At 33.1% G+C, this 17,011-nt stretch overlaps 1 protein-coding gene across 2 annotated transcripts in view; it reads right to left on the bottom strand.

Moving 5' to 3' along the window:
• Nucleotides 1–17,011, bottom strand: part of EPSTI1 (epithelial stromal interaction 1) — a 105,634-nt gene that overhangs the window by 59,606 nt on the left and 29,017 nt on the right. For both annotated transcript variants that reach the window (XM_051983861.1, XM_051983862.1), the window contains exons 2-5: nucleotides 16,027–16,085; nucleotides 12,159–12,242; nucleotides 8,804–8,877; nucleotides 8,187–8,270 (exon numbers count right to left, since the gene is read on the bottom strand). In XM_051983861.1, coding sequence (XP_051839821.1) covers nucleotides 8,187–8,270; nucleotides 8,804–8,877; nucleotides 12,159–12,242; nucleotides 16,027–16,085 — 301 coding nt within the window. The remainder of the gene's footprint in view (nucleotides 1–8,186; nucleotides 8,271–8,803; nucleotides 8,878–12,158; nucleotides 12,243–16,026; nucleotides 16,086–17,011) is intronic.

The raw sequence follows: 17,011 nt of genomic DNA, 5'->3' as shown, positions 1-17,011 counted from the left end.
GAGCACAAAATGAAGAATTATAGAATATTTTGTGAAGAAACAGAAATGACTGAATTAGTAGAGTATTTGGATCAAAAGATAAAATAAGGAGTTTTGGTATCATATGCCTGGCAAAGGAGTGAAGGAGCTTCAATTGTCTAGGTATCTGTTAGATCTCTCTCTCAATGACAAAAGGAGAGCCTCTAATAACTTCCTGACTTGCCTTGGCAATAATTTCATCTTTAATAGGGTAGAGGAACAAAGGAAGAGACATTCTAATATAGAGTTGATCTTCACCAACAAGGAGAAACTACCTGGTATAATGATAAGAAAGTGACCAATCTCTCCTAGAATTTCTGATAGAGGAGGGGAAATGAAAAGTATAGTTATAACATGCACTCTGAATTATGGGAAAGTAGATTTTAGAAAAGGTTCAGAACAAAGGTAGATATGATTCCAAGAGTAACAAATGGGAAGAGAAGGACATAGAGTACGTTTAAAGAGACCAATGTGGATTCATAGGAAGCTCAATGACAAATTGAGGTTTTGGAGAAGAAATGAACAAAAAAGGATATGAATATAAATTAAAGGCTTACTCTTGTTCAAATAGTATTGGAAGTGCTAAAATTTAGAATTAGCTGAGGCAGACAAAGAAGCTAAAGGCAACAAAGAGGTGTTTTGTTTTGTTTTGTTTTTTGCAGGGAGGGTCTCTTTTTTTACTTGGGAGAAAGAACAGGATCAATGAAAGGACAAGACCTTTGTTTGGAATGGATGGGCAACTGACAGAGAAAAAAACAGCTATTTAATTCTGATTTTATTTCTGACTTCCATGCCAAAGAAAATGACCTTTGCACTGGAGAAGACCAAAAAAATTAACTAACAAAATCTATTTCCCAGGAAAGTAAGAAGATAATAAAAGAAGCACATGGTTGCTTATGATCAATAAAAAGTACCTACTGCATGCCAGGCCATAGTAGGTGCTAAACATACAGATAAGAGAAACAATTTACTTACAAAGAGTCTGCATTCTAAGACAACAAGTAAATAGATAAGTATACATGGAATAAACATAAAGTGAAGAAAAAAGTAATCAAAGTTTAGGTAGCTTGAGAGAGAGGTATAAAAATAAGGAGATGGGAGAAGAAACCAGGAAAGTTTTCATGGAGAAGAAGCTTAAGATGTATAATAAGCCAATTCATGTCAATAAGCACTTATGTGTCTACTCTATGCTAGACACTGTACTAAGCATTAAAAATGCAATTTTTTTTAAAGGATCAAGGCAGTTTCTGTTCTTTAGGAATTCAACAATTCAACAAGGAAAATGGTGTGTACAATTATGGAGATCCAAGATACATAGTGTAAGCCAGAGGGAATCTCAAAGGAAAGTCATTAGCATTAAAAGTACATTAAAATGTACTTCTTGCAGAAGATGGTATTTTAGCTGAGACTTGAAGGAAAAAAATCAAGGAGGTCAGAAGATGAAGAAGAGAAAGTAAAACATTCCAAGTATCAGGATTACCCAGTGAAAATGTTTAGTCAAAAAAATGGAGTATCACGTGTAAGGAACAACAAGGGGGTTAATATCACTGGACTGTAAGGGATCTGAGGGTATAAGAATACTAGAAAGGTAGCAAAGAGTTAAGATATGAAAGGCTTTAAAAGCCAAGAAGGGGATTTTACAGTTGTTCTTGAAAGCAATAGGGAGCTACTGAAATTTATTGAATAGGTGGATGAAAAACTAAACCAGAGTAATGGCAATGTCAGAGGAGAGAAGGGAGGATGTGCAAGACAATCTGGGGAAAATGGATTTGGACCTGTGCTTATTAAAGATTTTTATAAAGTATAAATGGCATGTTCAGCAAAGTTTGGAGTGATAAATGACATGGTAATCAAAGAGGTCCCTAAGCATCATAGACGGAATGCTGGGACTAAAGTCAGAAATCTGTGGAGTCAAATCCAACCTGAGCCACTTATAGGCTGTGTGACTCTAAACAAGTCACTTTACCCTGTTTGCCTCTGTTTCCTCATTTGTGAAATGAGCTGGGGAAAGAAATGGCAAACCACTCTAGTATCTTTGCCAAGAAAATCCTAAATGGGATCACAAAGAGTCAGACACGACTGAACAACAATTATTGGACAGTGAAATAGCACAGTGGAGAGAATGCTGGTAAAACTAGGAGCAATGAGTGTAATTTACAAAAAGACAAAATTAGTTTCCTAATTTCATAATTTAAGGCTATTCAGAAACGGAATAGGCTGCTTTGAGAAATGTGGAGTAGGGGGGAGGAAGGGAATCCTTTGAAGGTCTTCAAACGATGGCTAGGTGATTTTTTTTGGGGGGGATACATTATAGTGGGGATAATTCTCATGTTTAGATAGAGATTGACGTCCACTTTAACTCAAATTCCTAGTTCTTAAAAAAATTCTACTCACAAACCTACAATAAATCTCTAAGGAGCAATTCAAATACAATAGGACTCCATTAAAATACTAGTGCCAGAGAAGAGCACCAGCTGCTCATGTTACAGACTTCCCATGATACAATGAGGTATTTGTTCATAGATCTCAACATTAGCATCAGCAGGGATTCTGCTCCATTTCCATACCTGTGGCTACCCAGAACCTTAATGTCTCCACATATCACTTTTTTACAAAAGTGATTATAACTTGACCCAGTGTTCCATTGATGTGGCTATACTTGAACTTTACTCACAAAACTGGAAGTTTTTACTCTATTTCAGGTGTAAGGATAGTATATTATAAAAATTGAGCAGAGTCCAATTGAAACTTATAACTCCAATGAAGATATAAAAAGCTTGTTTGCATGGAAATGCATTTCTTTCTTAGACTGAATTTAGAAGAAAACCTTGAGGTTTAAAGGGAATTTCTGAAAATGGGATTCATTATCCTAAAAAAGAGAACAGTATTAAGATTATTTGTATCCGCTAATATTGCACAATGCCTTTTTGCTTTTTTCCTTTCAATCTGAAGCTTTAATACCTTCATCAAATTTTCTCAGATTTATAGAGCATCACATGTAGGAAATGTTAACTCCCCATCATTACATAATGGGTAATCATCTCCTTTTAACGACAGAGCAGACAGACACATATCCCAAAATTGATCACGGAGTTTTGTTCTTTAATAGCTCTATTCTTTCTGAGGTTTGGAATGGGGAAGAGAATCTTCCTCCAGTCCACCCTTAGGGTTTGGCATTGGAAAAACTAATGGCTAGAGCTGTCCAAAGTCGAATGGGCTTTTGATGGTAGGTGAGCTCCCTTCCTTGGAGGTCTCCAAGCAGAGGTCTGATGACTAATCTGGAGTTATATATTAGACAGGTTGGGGACAGTTTGGCATAAATGCCTTGGAGTTACTTCTGATTCTGATTTTGGATTACGCCTCTCTGTCATTATTGTTCCTTTGTTTTAGTCACATCTGCCTCTCTGTGATATCATTTGGGGTTTTCTTGGCAAAGACACTGGAGTGGTTTGCCATTTCCATCTCCAGCTCATTTTACAGAGGGGGAAACTGAGGCAAACAGGGATTGTACCAGCTAGCTGCCCCCTACATCTCTCCACTACTTACATTAGTTCTTGCAGCTCCAATTCAAATTGGATTTAATCGGGCATCTAATCTCGGATTATGTTTTTTGGCTAAAATTCTCCATGGCATAACTCAGTCTCCTTCTAGATCCAACAAGGAATATGCAGGGTCAGTATATTTTCCTTCTTCAACCTTCATCTGTATAGACAAGGATATTAAGCATGAAGAGGATCTAGACACCTCTACAATTTCCTGATAATTAAATGGACACCAGAAGTCAATTTCTCAGTTTCTGCATCAAGTATCAGAGAATAATTAATAAAATTGGATTGATGACCTCTGGTGACAGCTTTCTGACATAGGAAACTGGAAGAGAGGATGTGATTAAGGAAGTCTTAGTTCACTGAAGAAAGGAAATAATATCCTTTCCAATGCTCTGTTAAGGCAGTCGTGGATGGCAGCTAAGGGCCTGACCTGTTTGGTTTGGTTTTGTTTTTTTTTTTTTTTTTGGTTCCTGGCCAAACAGAAAAATAGTCAACTTCTAGTGGATTCTGCACACTGGCAGCTGGGCACATCTATGTCCATCATGCATTTAAAGGGTAAAGTGCTCCATAAGCACAGCCCTCAGAAGCCGATGCAGACATATTTAAATTGCAAAACAAAGCCCCTCAATTACAGGAGTCATTTTAAGATTTGGTATGTCAATTTTCTCCAATCTCTCATAGCTTACCCACAATTTTACTATGTGATTTTTCTAAGCCTTTCTGTTATGTGTGATTTTTTAAGCTAAAGAGGAATGGATATAGAACAGTCCTAATGATGCCTGGGGTCCAAGTATACATACATATACACATACACATATATACATGTATGTGTGTATGTATATATAATATTGTATTGTATATAATTGCATATAATTATGTGTTATATTATATATTATGTATAATATTGTATATAATGATATAAAATATGTTTATATACTATATATGGACATGTACATAAACATATATACATGTACATGCATGTATTGTCTATATAATAGACATATAAATAAGATAGACAGATATATATAAATATAAATAAGATAAACATATATAAATATAAGATACACAGACATATATAAATATAAATTAGACAGATATATAAATAGACATATATATAAATAGGCAGACATTTAATTATATATAGAGACAGACATTTATTTATATATAGATAGGCATTTATTTATATATAAGTAGATTTATTTATATATAGACAGCCATTTATTTTTATATAAATAGATATTTATTTATATATAAATAGACATTTATATATAGATAGATAGATAGACACACAGACAGACATTTATATATATATAACTATAGATAGACATTTAGATAGATACATATTTCTATATATAGATAGACATTTATATATATAAATAGACAGATTTATTTGTATATAAATAGACAGACATTTATTTTTATATAATAGACAAATATTTATATATAAATAGATAGACATTTATATATAGAGACATTTATATATAAATAGATTTATTTGTATATAAATAGACAGACATTTATTTTTATATAATAGACAAATATTTATTTATATATATAAACATTTATATACATAAATATAGATAGACATTCAGATAGATAGATAGAGACACATTTATATATATAGACATTTAGATAGATAGATACACATTTATATATATATAGATAAGACATTTATATATATAAATAGACAGACATTTTATTTACATATATAAATAGATAGACAGATATTTATAGAGATAGAAAGATAGACAGACAGAAAAATAACTCCTGGTTGTAAACTTATCTGCCAGGGAGGAAGAACTACAGCTTTCCGGTTAAGTGAAGGGAAAACTGATGCCAGATTATCCACCCCTACTCTTCACCAGCCTGTAGGTCTAAAGTCTCCCTTAGAAATTAATTGATAAATATGTACTAAAAGACCTATTACTATATGATAACGACTGTGGTATATGAAGGGGGAGAAAGGAAGAAAATTCCCTTCCCATTTTGCATTTACTACAAACAAAAGATTTAGAGGCTTACATTGCTATGTGACATGGTCCCTGAAGAAACAGTCTAAGAGTGAACAACAGTGTGGTTAATTATAGATGTTCAATGCTAATTAAATTGACTCTAAAGGAAAAGGGATGATGACTTTAGCTGGTCTCTAGCTGACCACACAGACATAGAGCTCAGGCAGGGGTTTTGCTGACTTTCTTTGACAAAATTAACAGGCTGTGTCCAAAAAGCCACTTATGAGGTCAAGTTTCCTGAGGACACTGAGTCTACCTACCAATAATATAAGAGCAAGGAAGATGTGCCCTCCTCCTCATAAAGGAAAAAGGTGATGATGAAGAAATAAAGAATTTTAGAAATTCTTACTAAAATAATTTAACTAAATGTACAGTGACCAACATCAAATGGAAATTGCTTCATTGAAACTAAAAATATTTAGAAAAGAAAGCACAAATATCTTGTGGATATTTTATAGGTGCCAAAAGCAATTACTCTAAATTTTGGCTACTTAACATTTTTCTATTTCAAAACATATCTGTTGCTTGGTAGTCAGGGCTAGATTTGAGCCAAAAATAAATTACTTAAAATTTAAAAAATAAAAAAAGTGGGGGAGAAGGTAAGAAAGTCCATCCTCACAAAGTAAAATCTAATTTTCTTCTCAAAATAAATCTCCAGCAGGTGCCATACACAGCTGCTCTGGCAGTCAGCGACAGCAAAATAGAACAGAAAGCCAAATTGGAATGTACGTCCTATGGCTCAGGAAGAGTACATATCATAGAAACAAAACTTCTTAAACTGTTGGTTGTGTCCCCATATGAAAAAACATAACTGAATGGGAAGTTCATGAAATTATGGTTTATTATTAGTAAATGTTTGATTGGTATGCATGTTTTATATTCTTATATACCTTCTCTGGTGAAAAAGGGGTCATGAATTGAAAAAATTTTAGAAGTCCTGCTACAGAACTGGCTTCTACCTTCATCGTGATAGGATCTTCCAAGATCCTTTCCCCAAAGTTACAGAGCCAACCAGCACAATTCATATTAAAGAATAAGAATTATCAGTGGGCTTTTTTATTAATGATGTTGTTATTTTAGCAAAAAAAATGGAAATAAAGTAGGTGTCCATTAATAGAGGAAATTGCTGAACAGATTATGACATATGAATGTAATATAATGTTATTGCACAGTAAAAATAATGATGAATAGGAAGAACTCAGAGAAATTTGGGAAGATTCTTAAACTTGGGAAACAAATGAGAAGAACCAATAGAATGATGACTATAAAAAAGAAAAAAACTTTTTGAAAAATTTCAGAATTTTCATTAACACAGAGACCAACTATGATTTCAGAAAATAAGGGCTTAAGATGCAGAATGAGACATCGTACAACCTCAGATGTGATCCACAAAATAGTTTAATCTATTTGAATATAAGGAATTGTTATGAGGAAGGAGGAATTTTTGGAACATTATAAAGATGCCATAAAAAGCATCAATATAACAATAACAAAAAAAAATCATATACCAGAAAACTAAAACAAGTAAAAAAAATTCAGAGAGGCACATTACAGTGGAATTGTTACATGTAACAAAATGTTCTTTCCAATAGGAAATGCTATTCCCTAGTGTCAAAAACTCAGAGGACTAAACAAAAGGACACTGGATTAATTAAACAGTCATTGATCATAGAGCAATTTAAATAGAGTAATGGGAGCAAGAAGCTTGACTATAACAATGAGCTTTTATAAAGTGCTGCTATATTGTGTCAGACACTGTGCTAAGCACTAGGGAAGAAAAGAAAGGCAGAAAGTCCCTGGCTCTCAAAAGTCTCACATACAAATAAATGTGTAAATAACTTGGTACCTACAAGATAGATGCAATATAAGTGGGAAATAATCTCAGAGGGGACAGCACTAACAGCTGGGGGACTTGGAAAAGGATCTTGCAGAAGGTGAAATTTGAGCAGAATCATAAAGGAAACAGGACACTCTGAAAGGCAGAGGTGAGAAGGAAAATATTTCAAGAATAGCAGAAGCCAATTCAAATGTACTAGGTCAGGAGATGGAATATTCTGTAGGAAGAATACTGAGTTATAGAGTATGTCCAAAGCTGGAAAAAAGTAAGAAGGAATCAGATTGTGAAGGGATTTTTAAGGCAAACAAAGGATTTTATATTTGATTCTGTAGGTAACAAGGAGCTTCTGGAATTTGTTAAGTAGGAGGGATGACACATTCAGATCTGTACCTTAAGAAAATCATTTGGCATCTGAGTGAAGGATGGACTGGAATAGAAAGAACTGAGGAACAAAGACAAAAGAGAAGGAGCTTGCAATAAGCCAAGTAGGAGATAATGAAGATTTGCACCTATCACCATTAATCTGAAAACTTACAACATTTAAGTGAATGTTTTCTGGTCCTAGAATTATTGATTTAAAGCCAGCAGGAACCTCCTCATTTTATAGATGAAGAAACAGAAGGGCAGGTGGGTTCAAGGACTTGCCACATTTACATAAACAGAAAGTTTCAGAGGAGGACTCCTCTAATTCGGGTCCTTTAAATCCAGGGCTTTACTCTTAGCACTGTACCACACTGTCCTGCTTCATTCAGTGTCAAAATTTCACCTCACCTTTTCTCGTTGGATTGCCTTTATTGCTTGGAGTTTAGCTTCTTCCACTTCCTTTTGAACTCGTACGCATTCTTCTCGTTTCAACTAAATCATTTTGAGAAGACACAGTTCCAAAAAAGAAAAGTTAGCTTTTTTAAGCCATTTTCAAACTCAGAATTATAATGAAAGACAAATTACAATATCATATGATCAGAGGTTGTTCCTTAGAAAGCAAAGAACTGGCTTCAAAACTTTCCCTCAAACACTGACCATTATTTACAGAAACTATTTCCTATTTCTTCAAAGTACTATAGGATGAAATAGGCTTAACTGGGCTTCTGGACCAGAAGCATTTTAAAGTAGAACCAGTAGAACCAGAACTGCCTTTTAAGGGACTGGCCAAGGCAATATACCCAGAAAGTAATATCTTATAAGTTTCTATTCAAATTGGGGTAGGAGTATTTGCTGATATTCTATTTTTTAATTCTCTCATTTTGATTTGTAACTGGTATGAAACTTCATGACATTGATCAAGCAATTGTGTGATTTTTTTCATCATTTATTAAAAGCACTGATATTCAAAATCAAAAACAAAAGTCCTTGATAAAATTAACTAGATAGGATGGATTCTTTCTGACCTTTTGCTGATATTTAGACTGTAAGAGTTGATGTTGTTGTTTCTTCCTAACTTCAGCCTCTGACTGTTTTCCACCTTTAAAAAAATGAGTGTTAGAGAAAAAGAACCAATAAATAAAACTTGAATATTTAACTGAAATGTCAACCATCAAAGAGGACTTAATGCATAGTCTGCAACTGGGTTTTACTTGTTAATGGTTTAATGCTCATAGACATTAAAACAAAATGGAATTCCTTAATAAGACATTAAAGAATAAGGGTTTCTATGTATTTTAAAAGATTCCTGACTAAGCTATTCTAGTTAAATAAATTTCTAAATATTTTCCTCTAATTTTAATTATTCAAATTTTCTAGCTTTTATCCACTATCAAATAATACTTGATAACCCATATTCAATAATAAATAAATTCTATTCCTCTCTTCCAGAAGTATTTTTAAACATCTTTTCCTCCTAGACTTTCTGAGATCTAACATCTCTGTTGGGGGATATCTACTGCTTTTTTTTCTTTTTTTTGTGTGTATCCTATTGCTCTGTATTGAAATAGGAAACTCAATTCCAAGAGTCAGTCTATATTATATGGATATAAATAAATGCAAATGAATTTCCAATGAGATTTATTCCCTATAAACCCACACAATTTGATTTGTTTTCTCCATTATTCAAGAAACATGGAATTTGGGGCAGTTAAGTGGCACATTGGATAGAGCACCAGCCCTGAAGTCAAGAGCACCTGAGTTAAAATTTTACCTCAGACACTTAACACTTCCTAGCTGTGTGATCCTGGGCAAGTCACTTAACCCCAATTGCTTCAGGAAAAAAGAAAAAAAAAAAGAAAGAAACATGGAATTTGTATCATTTATAAGTTCTTAGCTGTGCACAAAAATAAATTAATACCAAAAATTCAGACTGCCCAATAATCCTCTAAGAACTGGTGATTGGAGATTTTCCTCACATTTATTCAATCTTGGTTTACGTATCATATTGTTACTGTTCAGTCATTTCAGTCTTGCCCAGCTCTTCACAATACCAATTGGGATTTTCTTGGCAAAGATACTGGAGTAGTTTACCATTTCCTTTTCCAGTTCATTTTCAGAAGAACAAAATGAGGCAAAAAGGGTTAAGTGACTTGTCCAGAGTCAGGCAGTTAGTAATTGTCTGGCGTCAAATTTGAACTCAGAAAAATGAATCTTCCTGACATCAGGTCCAGCACTCTAACCACTGTGCCACCTAGTTGCCCTATGAATATTATAAATGCTTTTATTAAAAGAATCCCTTGGTCACTAAATGTCAATTCTCTAAAATTCTCACCAAAAATAACATTAAAATAATTAGTATTCTGGGCAGCTTTTACAACTTCACCACTAAAGATATCACTTGGACTTCTCCCTTTATTTTTTGTGAAAATCTGGGGAAGGGAGGTGGGAAAAGATAGATAATAGAAGAAGCATTTTTAAGAATTTGATCTAAAGTTGCTACTACTTTGTGGAAAGGGGAAAAAATTATTCTAATATGGCTGTGAGAAAAGGGAAGGAAGAGAGATAGATCCAGGTCCAATATTAATGAGTTTTTTCCTAAAACTACTGAAGTCTGATCTTATGTATCATAATTTATCTTTCTTTTGCTTGTCCTAACAATTTTTACAGTTGAATGGAAAGTTCTCCCATTTATTGACTATTTCACAATACTTCTATTTACAAAATTCTTCCCCTCCCCCCCCCCAAAAAAAAAAACCCAAACATCTTCTGGAGGATAGAATATTTTCCCAAAAAAATTGCCAGTCTAATTGGAAATTTATTTCTTCCAGATTCCTCTGTATTAATTAGGCTAAGACAACAATATATGTCTCTTCCTTTATGTTCTCACATCAGATGCGAAGTAAAAATGATTTAAATGAATCCCATGAAGTAGCCTCCTTTTTGAACGATTCAAACACTCAGAAGAGTTGGGACAGGCAATTCATCACCCTGGCAGCATTCCCTCTTGAGGCTCAAAGATCTCTCTCCTTAGAAATGAAAACATAGATGACATTTCTCTTCACACCTATCACTGTGTCCCAGGTTAACCTTCACCTGCTATTCAGAATCTCCTCTGCCTTCATTTATACACAGATTAGTATCTCCCTCTTGTGATTAAAATGCTCAGAGTCTTTCCACTCACACTTGACTAGTGCTACCAGGAAGTCTTGCTTCTCCCCAGGTACGCTCCTTTCTTCAGAATGCAATCATTTATGGAAGAGTCTAAATACTTTGGTGATTAAGCCTTTATTCCATTCTCTGGCAAGTTAGAAGTACCCTGGCATTCACTAGACAACCATTTGTTGTGCATCATCCATTTGATGCTTTGGGTAAAACAACTGGGAGATTTCTACAAAGACTAGAAATGTGCTTACTTAAAAACATACTCCATCCCACATTCTACAATGATGAGCTACCCTCAGTGACTACTCCAAAAGGAGACAAATAAACTATACTTTGCCAAGAAAACTTCCATTGCTCAGAGTTGCACTGAGCACTCAAGGCTCACTTCAAATGCTGTACAGTACACAAAGCTTTCCCCAACTCCCTGAGGAAAAAAATAACATTACTCTTTGAATCTTTAATATATTTTCCCCCACCTCTTTATACAGTCTTATCTTCTCTATTGTATTCTACGTATTTATGTCTATTTTATCTTCCAATAAACCCAGAGACCAGAGATCTCTAAATTAATCTGTGAATAAATTTCAAGGAGTCTATGATGGGGAAAAATGCAACTTCATTTTCACTAAACTTTCATTGAAATTTAGCATTTCCTTCAATATTTTAAAAGAATCCTATTTTAAGAAAATTGACAAAGGAGTCCATGATACATATGCAAAAAAAAAAAAAAAAAAAAAAAAAAGCTCAAAAGATTTCTATACTAAACAGTCCCTGACTTCCAAGGGATTATAGTGTTATTTCATGTTTGTATCCCTTACAATAGGACAAGTATCATACTCTATACATAGTAGGCAGTTAAAGAATTAAGTGAAAGCAATATTAAAACTATCTCTAGAATGGAATGGAAAAATATTTATTTATGAGTCCTTACTACATGAGGATGTACTAAGCAATAGGAATATGTCTATTCTCAGAAAGTTCATATTCTAATTGTAGGAGATCACAAATATTTGAAAGTGGAGATGAGGAGGGTATAGAAAGACCTTAGAACTCAATGGAAGAACCAATGGCAAGATCCAGGGAGTTACGAGATGTTATTAAGGAAGCGGAACCTATTGGTCTTTTATTGTTGTTTTTGTTGTTGTTAGGTGAGGATTGAGCTGGGACCATTAGAAGAAGAATTCTATTTTCCTTCTTTCAACTGTTTTATTTCCTTACCTAGCTTATTTGGCTTTGTGTGGATTGGTCTAGACCGTTCTTGCTGTTTCCATTTCTCCAAGTCTTCCAATTCTTTTTTAGCAGCTAGCCAGATGGGAAAGATGAAACAAATACATGAAAGTTAAAAGAGTAAAAATAAGTTACTTATAAACACCAAGAAAAAAAATTAAAGGCAATGACTTCTAAGTATATGAGTTAGTAAAGAATATGACAAGGGAAGGACTGTGACATCAAATTCTTATTCATGCCCAGGAATGAATCTGAAACTCACAATCATCCTGGCATCATATTTTCAATATGAATCCCACGCTGAGAGGAGCAAATTAAATAATCACATTTTGCTTCATTAACTAAAATGAAGCAACTTAGTTTTTTCTTTCTAAATTTATCAACCCTTAAAAGTCAACTACAGAATCAATAGAAAAAATTAGGAGAATCATATTTTAATAAATACATTCCAAATAGACTTAAAATATGGTTTTTAAAATATTTGAGGTAATTAAACTTTCTAGAGACTAAGATGCTTTTTTTTAAAGCCCAATTTCTTTTGAAATTATTTCTTCCCAGGAGTTCATAATGGTTCACCAAGTTCTGATATCTCAGTATAATGTAGAAATATCTCTGGGTTCCTGAAGGCTCAGGAACACAAACTGTCAGGTACTAACCCACTAGAAAGACCAACTATGGGCTTATCCTAAGGGCAGGTCTAAGTAAGTATAGAGATGGATCAGCAACAGGCAAACTCCTCAGCAACAGATAAATAAAAAAATAAAATAAAAATGGCTCTTGGTCTTGTGAAATCCCATCATCCTTCTTTGGTTCACCAAGAATCAATTATTCATCTACATACATTAACTTAGCTACCAATATTCTAAAGAGGAGATCATTGTCATACAATCATCCAGTGGGCATGCAACTGGAAAAAATTGAATCATATTTATTTGATATTTTTGCTGTAAATTAAGTCAAGCAGATAAATGAAAGATACATTTAAATGCAAGGATTACATATAGGCTCTCCATGAAAAGGCAAGTAAAGGAGTTAAAGTTGACTTTATTTTGCACACAAAAGCCATTTCATGGAACTCTTTGTTACTCTATGTTACAGGATCCATAATAAAATAATCGTAGCCTAGGTACCAAAATTGGTTGTAGGAGTAAAGAGGTAGAGCAGATCTGAGAAGAATTTAAGGCTTTCCAAATTAAATCATATGCACTATGACACTTTGTGACTTTAATACAAAAGAAGGTATGGGGGAAATGAGGAAAAAAAAGATGTTGAATAACATGAATCAAGAGTAAGAAATGAGAGAAACCAAAGGCTTGTAAACCAAGTGTCAAAAAGATAGTCCTCTAAGGCTACAACATTCCCAAGTATAGTAGGAACCAGATTAAAATGTAATTGGAAATAGTAAAATAAAATAAAATTGAATAGAAGATAATGTAAATATGTGAGGTTTTAAGTCAATAAGTCAATTTAATCAATGAAGTCAATATGAAGAAATCCTTATATATAGTTTAGTGATTTCTTCAGTTTCTTTTGAGTTTGACATCACTGTTGTAAACTATACAGAAGCCTCACGTTTAAATATCATAGTTTATTTTTGAATAAAATACTGAGAGGTTCTAGGACATTAATTAAATCTAATAACAATATACAAAAAAGAAATCTATTCTATTTTAAAGAAAAAAATGGTTACCAATGTGAGAGTCATTTGTGAATCAGCTGTCTGAATAGAATTAGGGAAACAACAGAAGAGATCAAAATTAAAAACAACTTAAAAGAATAAAAATAAGAATAAAAATTGCCTGCAATTTTATATACAATTGAGGTCATTCCATTCTGACCATTGAAAATAAACTATTAAAACTAAAATATTAATAATAAAGTGAGAATTGGATTTAAAAAGCTCAGACATCAGCACCATTTTCTAAATTTAACAATTTCTAAATTCTAAATTAATTACCATAACAGAAATTGAAAAGTTTGATCTGTATGCAAATTGAAAAAACAAAAAGATACTGATGTGTGATAGTAGGTCATTTGTAAAATCTTAGAGAGATAAATTGCATGAGATTATAATTTATAATGAATTTATAAGATTAAAATGTTTAAAAAAAAAAAACCAGCAAAATGTAGGGGGAAAAACAAGAAACTTTGGTAAGAGATTCAAGTCAGCTCACCCAAAGACTATGTAATAATAAATCTAGAAGAAGAGAAAACAACAAAAATGGAAAAGATCTGTTAAGGTTTTTATTTTGAATTCTTCCTCCATCAGTGATAGTGAAATAATCAAGCTTTTATTCTCATGTTATAGTCCATGATTGACAGTATGGGAGAGTAGAACTGATACCAAAAGGGAAAAATTAGGAAGAGGGGGTTAAACAAGACAATGTATACACAGAATAGATCTATGCAAAAAAAAAGCAACTCACCTTAAGAAATGAATCCTCAAGATACTTGCAAAAGGGAAGGATATCAGAGTTTAGAAAAGCGTTTAGACAATATTAAAGTAAAAAAGTTGTCTGAGGAAATAGCAGTAATTAGCAGACCATGCCTTTTTTTTCCCCATCTCTATAAAATCTGCAGGAGAATAACCTTTATATGCATACCTAAATAAAGTTATAAAAAGAAACAAACTTTCACTTATAGCATTTTATGGCAATTCCAATATTTATAGTTACCCAATTTAGTAGACATCTAAGTGATACAGTGAATAGAATGTTGGATTTGAAGTCAGGAAGGCCCTAGTTCAAATTATGCTTCTGACACTTACAAACTATCTATATGACCCTGAATAAGTCATTTAATTTCATAATTTTATAATTTCCTTATCTCCAAAATGGGGATAATGACAACATTTACTCCTAAGAGTTTTGTGAGGATCAAATGAGATAACTTATGTAAAGCATTTTGCAAATCTTGAATTGTCATATAAGTTCTAGCTACTACAATTACTAAAGGTCCAGAGAAAATTAAATGCCATTCAGCTAATTTTTTTAACTATAAATATGTTAATTTGCTAGAGCCAAATGCTCCCTTAAAGACTATTTTCCAATAAGGGGTCTCCATTTTAAAATGTTAAATATTAAAATTTAACATGTTAAATTCCTATGTTATGAATGTTAAAATCATAAAATTCCTTGAAGGCTGAAATAGAGGGTTTTAACAGCCTTCTCATTACAACTATGATAGAGGCATAAATCAGGGACAAGTCTGCCTGCTGAGGTTGGCCATGGACAGAGACTGTCCAGTGAAAAGATGAAAATTTTAGATGCTCTTGGTGGAATACATTAAGTCCTAGATCACTGTAGAGCTACCTAAACGATATGTCATCATTCCAAAGAGTTGAATTAACCATGCAGGAGGGTTAGGGGGGAATCTATCGACAAGCATTTATTTATTAAGCCATTTCTATGAAATAGAAACTATAATAAGCAGTGGGAAATAAAGGGAAAAACAAAAATTGCCTTCAAGGAACCTAGAGTTTAATGCAGAAAACAAAATAAAATTTGCATTGATATAAAAGTATCAGCAAAGACCCTTAACTCCATGAAGATTTTAGACAAGGCGGTGGGAAGTGGCCAATATTTTGCCTGGTGGTATACATAAAACATTTCAGTCTTATGGGAATTCCAGCCTATGATGAGGTTGTAAGCACATAACAGTAGCACAGCTTTTAATATATGTCAATTATTCACAAATACTCTTAGTAGAACAATTATTTAAAAGAAATGATTAAAAACAGTAAAAGCATCAAAAGCTAGTGATACTCATTAGTCTGTAAAATACACACACACACACACACACCAGAAAACCCCAGGAATCAAAGTAAAGCAAAGTGCAAAGAATCACTGAATATACATACTCCTCATTAGCTTGTCTCTTCGGATTTGATCTGGAGCTATCACGGTAAACCCAGCCATGCTAAAACAACAGAGAAAACAATATTTAAAAACATGCTTCCTGGGATAGCCTCCACTCCATTGTCAAAAGTAATCATTTATCTTAAAATTTTATTTTAAAATTTTTAATTTAAAATTTAAAAAAAATTTTTATTTGGAATTGCCTTCTCTTATCTATATTTATGATTAACATTATTGGGCAGCTCAGAAACTCACAAACATTCTACTAGAATCCCTAAAGGAAAGAAACAAGTGTAAACTGGTTGGCTAAAGAAACTGGGCATATGTACATGAAAAGGTGACAATATATGACAACTGCTAAAGGAGGAGTCCCTGAAGAAAGATATGTCATCTCAAAGGCAGAAAAGATAGGGTAGGCTTTCCTAAAAAGAAGGATTTAAAATGGGCCTCTTGATCAAAACAATCGGTAGAATATACGCTTTGAGTTGTTTTACTATCAGTTACTATACACGCACGGCAAATTATAATATTTAGTGAGTGTAACAGAAAGAGAACTGGACTTGGAATTAATAAAACCTAGATTCTAAATTCTACTTTAGAATTTTTTTCAACTTTCTGTATAACTATGAACAAGTCACTTAACTGCTAAGTGCCCACAACAAGAAGAAAAAATCCTCACTGAGATTTTCCAAAATTAAATAAATCAGAAAGTTTGGGTTGGGAGATAAGATTAACTTCCAAATAGGTACAAGAAATAGAATGAAGAGAAAGAAAAGAATATTGTAAAAATAGCAACAACCAACTTTGAAAAAGATTTTTAAAATTCTGATCAACACAATAAGCATCTACAATTACACAGGATTGATGAAGAATACTATTTACCATCTGACATTGAAGATGATTTCAGTACACAGAATGAGACCTGAATCTTTGACATGGCCAATGTTGGAATTTATCTGACTTAACTATACTCATTTCTCACAAAGA

Source organism: Antechinus flavipes, chromosome 3, assembly GCF_016432865.1.
Source record: "Antechinus flavipes isolate AdamAnt ecotype Samford, QLD, Australia chromosome 3, AdamAnt_v2, whole genome shotgun sequence".
NCBI lineage: Eukaryota > Metazoa > Chordata > Mammalia > Dasyuromorphia > Dasyuridae > Antechinus > Antechinus flavipes.
The sequence above is the reverse complement of the archived record's forward strand: the minus strand, read 5'-3'. Positions and strand labels throughout refer to the sequence as shown.